The sequence below is a fragment of the Poromitra crassiceps genome (genome assembly GCF_964638095.1).
Source record: "Poromitra crassiceps genome assembly, chromosome: 3".
Classification (NCBI taxonomy): Eukaryota; Metazoa; Chordata; class Actinopteri; order Beryciformes; family Melamphaidae; genus Poromitra; species Poromitra crassiceps.
Window position 1 is genome coordinate 53,106,871 of NC_139625.1, and position 10,169 is coordinate 53,117,039.

Genomic DNA, 10,169 nt, shown 5'->3' on the forward strand with positions numbered 1-10,169 from the left:
GCCTGTTTGTGCACGGCCTCATCCTGCTGCCGCTCTTCTTCTTCCTCATCACGGGCAAAAACCCCTTCTCCTATATCAGAGGCCTGCTGCAGGCGCTGGTCATCGCACTGGCCACCTCATCCAGGTACACACTGGAGACAGTGGACAGAGCACCTGCCTTTCCAGAATGTGGTGTGAATTGACAAAATAAGGGTTGGACATGGCTCAAGTAACCCTGTTCTGACCCTGCTCGTTGGACTGAAAGTGATGTGATGAGTTAAGGCTGGTATCCTAACTCCCCCTCATCTTCTCCCTCTGCAGCTCGGCCACTCTGCCTATTACCATGAAGTGCCTCTTGGAGAACTGTGGAGTAGACCGGCAGATCGCTCGCTTCGTGCTGCCTGTGGGAGCCACCATCAACATGGATGGAACTGCTCTGTATGAGGCTGTGGCGGCCATCTTTATCGCTCAGGTCAATGAGTATGAGCTGGACTTTGGCCAGCTGGTCACTATCAGGTGAGAATAGACTCCTTTATCTGTGCGTCTCCTCTACATTCTCCTGACATGATGAACGTCTTGACTGTCTGGCTATTCCGTCCCTAACATCCTGGCCCTTTCTCTTCAGTATAACAGCAACAGCAGCCAGCATCGGGGCAGCTGGGATACCTCAGGCTGGTCTGGTTACCATGGTGATTGTCCTGACCTCAGTGGGGTTACCGCCTGCTGATATCTCACTGATTGTGGCCATTGACTGGGTCCTGTGAGTCCCACAACACCCACCAACACTTAACATGCTATACCATCAGTAATAATGAATTGAATTGAGAGGTTATAGACTTATGACTTATCTTCTCTGTCTGATTCTCAGCGATCGCTTCCGAACAATGATAAATGTTCTTGGGGATGCCTTGGCTGCTGGGATTATGGCCGATATATGTAAGAAGGACTTTGAGAAGGCAGCCGTCACCGCTGCTGCTGCTGCTACTACTACTACCAACAATGGCCGAGGCTCCTCACGGGTGAGGAGCAGCCTTTCTGTTTGTTGGGGGGACAGCATACTGTAAACTACCAGTCAAAAGTTATCTTAAAGCATTTTGATCTAAAGGCTTAGGGGAAATGCTTTTATATTAAAAAAGCTTTTTTTAAAGCTTGAATTCTTGATTTCTTTAGACAAATATTGTGAGTTTGAAGCCTGTGTATGAATTTCTTTCTAAAGCCTTTGCCCTTCCATCAAGGTGAAGGGTAGCTACTTTAAAGAATATAAAATAGTTTCAATTTTTTGGTTACTGCATTATTCCATTTGTCAGTTAGAACTTCTTCCCGCTGCCTGATCTGGCATGCTTTTAGACACATTGGCACGGTTGACTGGCATTGACGGTTTGGTTCCTGGGTTGGACCAGCTCAGGCTAAGCTGTGTTGGCTTTATAGTTCATAAGGGTTTGGGAAATCTGTTCCCCAAAACGTGATGATGGTGCATGTTGTACATCCGGTATCTTGTTATGGCAGGGGTTCCCAACCCTATTTTGACGTCGCAAAAATCTAGGGACCCGCGACATTCAAATTCCGGTACACCATCGATAATGTCATCAGTGACAGCGTCAGTGATGTCTCATAGTATGCTTATTTTCCCCTGCAGAATTCTGACTTTCGTCTGAGAATTCTGACTTTAATCTCAAAACTCTGACTTTATTCTCAGAATCCTGATTTAAAGTTATAATCCCAAAGATTTTCATCTAAATAAAAAAAATAGAATTAAGAGTCACTCTCAATGTTGATTGAGGCTATATGGTCCATTGATGGAAGCCTTTGCACTATATAGTAACATTATTTGACATTAGTAATGTCACATAATGCGACACTGTTTGGATGTCACCTGCAATTACCACTCATCGCCATAGGTGTCACCCAAGAGAACAAAGCTGAAATCTTAGAGATTATCACTTTAAACTCAGAACTTTTTTTAATTTGACCCTATTTGAATTCCAGGTGACCCCACTTAGGGTCGTGACCCTAAGGTTGGGAACCACTGTGTTATGGTATCCAGAATTAACAGTGTCTATGAGAATCTCCACTGTGGCTTGTCATGCCACACCATGGGCATCCGTTAGCTAGCAAACAGTCCTCATTATCTGGCCATCGCTTCCTCCGATAACACAGCTGTGTCCTCGGTTTCACCACTCTTTTCAGGTGTGTGTGTCTCCACACACGACCAGCCGCCCTTATCAAACAGCCGCTTCACGTGTGACTACCATTCTCCCAGTGTCACCTCAGCCACCCGACGGCCTCTGTGTCAGTCAACTGTGTGACCCGGAAGCTATAAACTCATCATGGTTGGTTGATCATATTTCTGCTGTTATTGTATCCTCAGTATTGTATCTTATCTTATCTTATCTTATCTTATATGAAAGCCTGTTCATTTCCCTTTAGAACGGGGGTTCATTTGTAAGGATACTGCATTTGTGGGATGAGCAGCACGATCTGTTTATGCAGGTAGCGCCAATTTCAAAAGTGCCAAATGTCCCTGCCAATGTCAACAGTGTATCCTCCTGTTGGTATTGACTCTATTGTTTTGAGTTGTTTGGGAGATTGAATGATTGAACTCTCTATCAGTGACAAGGAACAAACAAGACATATTGGCAATTACACGTTGCTGTGGGATGGAATTCCATTCCTCAACCAGGATTCGTCACAGGTCAGCCAACGTGGCCCGCATGCCCGAGCTGATCCCACAACTGTTCAATTGGGCACCTGATGGTGCCCAATTGATGATGGTGTCTCAAGCCAGACTGTTGTCTGGCTTGAGAGACTAACAGGAAGTGTAAACACAATATGAACCGATTGTGTTTACACTTCCTGTGACAGAGCTTATCCCTGCAGCCTGCTTCCAGTGAGTCACACTAGCTTTGACCAGACATGATCTCTGGTTTGAGCAGGTAAAACAGTCTGCATTTTGAACAGGAAGTCGTAACACAAATGGGTCAAGTGGGCGGGGCTACATAAGGTGAATAGGGAGGGTTGAAGCTGGTGCTCTCCAGAAGCAAGTTGCAGCATTATTTGCAGTAAGCTGTCGTACCATCTTCAAACTCAATGCCATCCCACAGCAACGTGTGATCAGGCTGGTGACCAGCATGAGGAGGAGGTACCAGGCTGTTGTGTCTGCGTATAATTCTTCCACCCGCTACTGAGGCTCCTGACTGTGGTCAATGAATAAAGTGTAAAATTGCATATATCTTGTTTGTTCCTTGTTACTGATAGAGAGGTCAATCATCCATCACCCAAACAACTTAAAACAATAGAGTCAATACTAATAGGAGGATACACTGTTTGACATTGGCAGGGCAAGTTGGCACGAGACAGCATTGTAAAGGGAAATGAACAGGCTTTCATGTAAGATAAGATACAATACTGAGGATACAGTAGCAGCAGAGATATGATCATGCAAACACAAGTTTAAAAACTTTTTTGATGTGTTTAGAAAAGCGTCAACCATCACCCCGGATGTGGAAAGTCAGTCTCTCCCTGCCGCCTAGATGTGCAAGCATAATCAATATACAGCAAAATCCTAATAAAAAGGCTACTGAAAATAAGTGGGAAAAGATGATATTCTAAATCAGGCGTGTTCATTGACGGGGCCACATGGGACCCACTTTGGCCTCAAGTGGGCCAGACAAAGAAAAATGCATAATAACCTATAAACCTATAAATAACAACACCTCCAAATGTTCCAGTTTCTTTTAGTGTAAAGAATTAGGCCTACAGGTACATTTTAAGAACACCTTTTAATAGGCCTATCATATCAAATCTACTGTCTGTAAGTGTGCATTTCAATTGTAATGTAATTCTACAATACACTGTGCATTCAAGGGTAATGGAAAATAATTTAGCATTTAGTGATGAATACAGAAAACATGTTGAATAGGCTCTACTTAATATTTAACTTGCTCTTGAAACCTGCTACCTCTGGTACCTTCACAATAATATTAGTGTCAAATCCTGAGCTTGAAAAATTGGATTGAAGGACTTCTCAGTGCAATTTTCATACTTTGCAAAGTCATCCTGTGGGCTGGATTGGACCCTTTGGTGCGCCAGTTCTGGGCCCCCGGGCCATATGTTTGACACTCCTGTTCAAACTGATGTCATGACTCTGACCTCCTGCCTCAAAACTCAGGACTTATCATAACACATACAGTATACACTAGAAATCTGGCACACTACGCGCGCTCGATTCCTAGGCTCGCCTGCTGCGCGGGCTCGCTAGCTGGGCCGTCACGTGGCCTCGCCCGCCCTGCAGCTCGCCTGCTGCCCGGGCTCAAATATGCAGCTCGGCCACTGCGCTGCCTCACCTGCTCTATTGGTGTGCGCAGCGCACAATTGCCCAACTTCGCATCACTGATGACATCACTCACTGATGACATCACAATTTCTCGAGTGACCATCACTGATGACATCATCGAGTGCTCGAGTGACATAATTGATGATGTCATAGACATTGTGACATTATCAGTGACATCATTACTGACCAAAATCATCACAGATCTCACACTGTGGGACAAGCTACTGGGATTAATCCAGAAGGAGGCGGTAATGCAACATACTGCCATAAAACACCACAGAAGAAGAATGTGGGACAAGAATTGCGGACCAAAAATGCAGACAGGACCAAATTACTCCCTTTTATATAAGGAAATACTATACAGGAAAAATGTGTCTCAAAATTTGTGACTGGTAGTTATAAAATGATGGCACTTGAAAGATTTGCTTTGATGTCATCTTGAGATAAAGCCATAACATCTGGATCCAGCAGCATCTAGGCCGTTATTGAAAATAAGAATTTGTTCTTAATTAACTTGCCTGTTTAAATAAAGGTTGATCTAGAAACAATAATTTCTACTGTAAATGACTTAACTAACTGTATGGTTGCATCTTCCCCACAGAGAGACACAGTAATCTCCTTTGGTAATCAGAGTGTGACACTGTCCGAGTCATCGCTGATGGCCCAGCGCTGTGATTTTGTGTTTGAGGTGGATGGAGACAGCGTAATGGAGAAACCTGTGGCCTGCTACAACCTCTGCCAAGTCTGAGACACCTTCACAGGACAGACAGCAGGGAGCGCTGCCTTCACATCCTCCACCACTCAGGACCACAAGGACCATATTTGGTTGGAGCATATTACTCAGAATCACCATCAGCTGTGGGTGAACAACGTATATGAGACTAAAGCTTGAGTAATTTCAATGTTTTGGACTTAAACTGGTCTTGCCTGTGCCATGTCAAAAGAGAACCCTTCATTACTTGATGTCTCTCCATTTCTTTTTTTGAATGGTTGACCTGGATATAATGTCTTGGATTTGTGAGAAAATGCAATTAATGACAAGAAGTGTGTGTTTGACAAATACAAGTCACACACTGGTTCAGTCTTCTCTGAATGAATCTGTAGATGCCATAATGAAATCACAGCATACTTTGATTAATCAGCAATCCCTGTGACAGTTTGGAGATTCACAGTAGGCCTGTTCTCTCTCACGATTAACTGCTGTTTAACTCTCAGGGTTTTTTTTTTTGCCTTAACATGTCCTCAGTCCTGTGACTCTTGCAAACTTGAAAGACTTGAAAGTAACAAATTGACAAGAAGGTGATAGTATAATAAAGATAAAATATGCAATTAATTAGGCTACCGATGAACAAAAATATTTACAGCATAATACTGTAACATGGGAGTCACATAACATAATCACTTGTGGAAGTGTTTTTATACCAGTGCATTTGATTTTGATTTGTGTAGCCTATTACTGTTCATGTGTTTTTGTAATAAAGATCTGTTGTACTAATTACCCGATTTATTTTGTTAGTATTGTAATACATTGCAGTATTAGAACTAGTAGTATTTCAAAATGTGACTTTCAGCATTCTCTGAGAGATTAGGCTAAGTTAAAGATATAGATATCGGATTGGATATTGGATCACGAGAAAGAATGGACGGGGAATGAATGGGAGCAATTTATGGAGGGGTGGACATGAGCATAAATTGTGAAGCTCTTACACTACAGTAGGTGGCGGTAATGCAACATATTATAGATGCCGACCGATGCCGACCGCCATAAATCCCCAAGGAAGAAGAAAAAATAGCCATTTAAGAAGAAGAAGAAGAAGAAGAAGAAGAAGAAGAAGAAGAAGAAGAAGAAGAAGAAGAAGAAGAAGAAGAAGAAGAAGAAGAAGAAGAAGAAGAAGAAGAAGAAGAAGAAGAAGAAGAAGAAGAAGAAGAAGAAGAAGAAGAAGAAGAACCAATCAGCTTCCTATAAATGTCACATGCGCTGACGAGCGAAAGAGGAGGTCTCCTCTAGAGAAAGTGAAGGTGTTCAAATTTTTGGGAGTGTGGTTCGATGCAAGAATGACTTGGGCTGTTCACATAGAGAAAACCCTGGCAAAGTGTGAAAGAATAGTGAATGTGCTGAGAAGCTTGGCTGGGAGTGGGTGGGGGCGGATAGGGAGACCATGTGCTTGATATATCAGGCGATGATCAGGTCAGCAATTGATTATGGCTGTTTTGTGTACGGTTCCGCTGCCAAGTCAAATCTAGGAAAGCTGGATGTGCTACAGTGCAAGGCTCTGAGAATCTGTTGCGGAGCTTTTAAGACCACCCCAATTCCAGCATTATTAGTGGAAATGGGGGAAATGCCCTTAAGCCTGAGGAGAATAAAGTTAGGGCTACAGTACTGGGCAAAATTAAGTGGGACCAGTCTGACTTTCCCAGCTAGGTGTTTACTTTCAGGGGCAGGAGACAGGGATAAGTATAAGCCTTTTTTTGTCAAGTGTTGATCAGTGGGCCAGGAAGTTGAGGTTACATCAGGTAAGGGTTGCGGAGCACACTCGCTGGCTGTCAGTGCCATTTTGGCTAGTTCCAGACCGGGATATTGAATTTAGTTTTCTGATGGAGAAAGACAAGGGCGAGATTGGGGGGAAAATTGAGAAATTCATTTTAGCCTCAGGGTCTTTGGAGGTGTATACTGATGGCTCTGTGGATCCAGAGAGTGGGAAGGCAGGATTTGGGTGGTGTGTGCCTCAGTTAGGGATCGGTAAGGGACAGAGAATCTCTGACGGCAGCTCTGTATTTGTAACAGAATTACTTGCCATTCTCTGGGCATTGTGGTGGGTGGAGGAAGTGGGACCAAGCCAGGTGATTATCTGTTCCGACTCGGCTGCTGCACTGATGGCTGTGAGTGCAGGTAGGTCTAAAGCTCGGCCTGATCTCATTCATGAAATATTATTAGTTTTATATAGGATTGAGAAGGCAGGCTGTTCAGTGGAGTTTTGCTGGGTTCCAGGGCATGCTGGGATTGAGGGAAATGAGACAGCTGATTCCCTTGCAAAGGAGAGCCTGAAAAAGGAAGAAGTAATAAGTATTTCAATGGGAAGAGTTGAGCTCAGAGAGAAGATCAAGAAAGGAGTTGAAGCTGAGTGGCAGGCTGAGTGGGAAAAGGGGACCAAGGGGAGGCATTATTTCTCTCTGCAGCCTCAGGTCAAAATCAACTTGGCTGGCTATGGGTCTAGGAGCGATAGGGTCAAGATATTGTAGCATTGTCAGGAACGAGGCGATAGTCAGGATCTAGTCACCGCACTTTATTCTGTTTCACACACAGGTCCGGGGCTACTGTCAGCCGTAGCCCACGCCAAAACAACCCCACAACACACACCAAAACCCCACTAGCTTCCTCCTAGCTTCTCCGCTCTTCACGCACACAACCTTCCCTCTCAGGTTCCACACTCCAACTCTCCGAGCTGTCCCTCGCTCTCACAGCTCCCCTCCCCCCAGCCAATCACAGGTGAATCCCTCTCTCACCCCCCCCCACTGGCTACATGTCGCCTTCACAGACCCCCCGTAACTCCCCATGCACAGCACAGTACAACACACAACAGCAGCACACAAACCCAACCCGTTACACTTCCCCCGCACATCAAAGCTTCTGGCCCCCCAGAAGCACACAAGTCCCTCTCCCCCCCCAGTGGGGTCACTCCTCCGCCGGGTGACTCTCCTCAGCCCCCCCCTGTGTCCCACAGTCATCACACGCACTGCAGTAGTTCCGCACATCCTCCTTGTGTTTGCCCCAGTAGTGTCCCCCACGAACACGGCGGAGCGTCTCCTCATGCCCGCGATGCCCGAGACAGCCGAGGCCCTTGTGTGCCCACCGCAGTACCAGCCCTCGGAGGGAGCTGGGTACAACCGTCTGGAACCCTCTTTTCCCGTGTTCCCCCCTCCCCAAAACTCCATCTTCACTCAGACGCAGCTTCGCAAACATGTCCCACAGTCCTTTCGTGGCACCGGAAAACGTGTGACTCTCCTCCACAGGGGGCCGGCGTCCGGCCACCACCCACGTGTACACCGGACCGATATCCGCGTCCTCCGCCTGCCTGCGTTTCCACTCCTTCGCTTCGACCGACCAAATGGCCATGTCGTCCGCCGGGTCCACATCTGAACACTCCCCCTCTTTCTCCGCCTCTCGCCCGCGCTCGTCCTCCTGTCCCCCTCCCCCAGGGGGCGGCGTGTTCAGGACAGCAGGGAGAACACAACCGGCCGCGACCACCACCTCGGCTTCCCGTCCAGCAACCGTGGGGGGCGTAGCGCAGCTCGGCTGTGCCGGTCCCTCCGGCGTTAGTGGCGACACCTGCTCACTTGGAAATATGAGCGTTGCTCTCCCGATCCTAACAAAGTTCTCTTCCCCCCGGCTTTCCACACTCTCCCCAACCTGTGTCTCTTCCCTGACCCCCACTGTCTCAGTGCAGTCTCTGGCCAAATGTCCAGGCCTCTTACACGACCAGCAGAGTCTCACCTGCCAGCCGCCTGCACGTCTCTCCTCTCCCGCCGTCTTCTGCTCCCCGACAGCCTCCGGACACCCCCTGGCGAGATGCCCGAAGGCTCCGCACGACCAGCAGACACCTGGTCGTCCCCAGTATCGTTGCTCCGCGTACCCCGTCTGTCCCCCGGGACCGCTGCGGCACCACCTCGCCACGTGGCCCGGTTCTCCACAGGTCCAACACACTCTTTGCGGCTCCTCCGTCCGCTTCTCTCCGCGCTGCGCGACTTCCCATAGTAGCTCCATAAGCCCCTCTGCCCAGGCAGGCGTAGCCTCCAACAGTCGTCTGACCTCCTGCATCAAGCGGGCCTCCACGCCGGCAAGTACCGCGCTGAGTTCTTGCTTCAGGCGGCCCTCCATGCCAGCAAGCACCGAGCCAAACTCCGGGGTCGGTAGCTCCTTTTCCCCCCCGTCCACCGACAGGCGTTCTTCATTGTGCACCATTCCACGTGGTCCTTGTAGCAGCTAGCACACAAACAGCTAACTGCTAACGCCAGGTCGCGCTCGAGCCTTCCAGTCGTTAGTTTTTCTTCTGACGCCAGTGTAGCATTGTCAGGAACGAGGCGATAGTCAGGATCTAGTCACCGCACTTTATTCTGTTTCACACACAGGTCCGGGGCTACTGTCAGCCGTAGCCCACGCCAAAACAACCCCACAACACACACCAAAACCCCACTAGCTTCCTCCTAGCTTCTCCGCTCTTCACGCACACAACCTTCCCTCTCAGGTTCCACACTCCAACTCTCCGAGCTGTCCCTCGCTCTCACAGCTCCCCTCCCCCCAGCCAATCACAGGTGAATCCCTCTCTCACCCCCCCCCACTGGCTACATGTCGCCTTCACAGACCCCCCGTAACTCCCCATGCACAGCACAGTACAACACACAACAGCAGCACACAAACCCAACCCGTTACAATATGTAGACTGAGGCTTGGTCATTGTGGATTGAATAGTACCTAGTTCATTGTGGGAAAACATCCAGATGGGCGGTGTGAGTGTGGAGAGCCTGAAACTGTGAAGCATGTTTTCCTAGAATGTAGAAGGTATAGGAAAGAAAGGGAAATCTTTTATAAGAGGTTAACAGTAGTAGGAGTTTCTTCTTTCTCTCTAAAATCTTTCTTTGGCCTGAAGAATAAGAACCACCAGCTGATCACAGAGGCAGTGCTGACATTTCTGCATGAATCAGAGTTGTATCAGAGGATATAGTGTTTATTTATTTATTTATTTATTTATTTATTTATTTATTTATTTATTTATTTATTTATTTATTTATTTATTTATTTATTTATTTATTTATTTATTTATTTATTTATTTTTCAATTGTGGGAGTAGTTGAAGTATAG

The 10,169-nt window shown here is 47.0% G+C and overlaps 1 protein-coding gene across 1 annotated transcript in view; it reads left to right on the forward strand.

The window, feature by feature from the left end:
* Window positions 1-5,060, forward strand: part of slc1a8b (solute carrier family 1 member 8b) — a gene marked incomplete at both ends in the record, with an annotated part of 25,379 nt that extends 20,319 nt beyond the window's left edge. Inside the window, 5 exons of the mRNA XM_083633062.1 lie at window positions 1-124; window positions 301-495; window positions 605-739; window positions 848-998; window positions 4,914-5,060. The exon at window positions 1-124 is cut by the window's left edge and continues 110 nt beyond it. Of these exons, the coding sequence (XP_083489188.1) occupies window positions 1-124; window positions 301-495; window positions 605-739; window positions 848-998; window positions 4,914-5,060 (752 nt within the window). The remainder of the gene's footprint in view (window positions 125-300; window positions 496-604; window positions 740-847; window positions 999-4,913) is intronic.
* Between the last annotated feature and the right edge of the window lie 5,109 nt (window positions 5,061-10,169).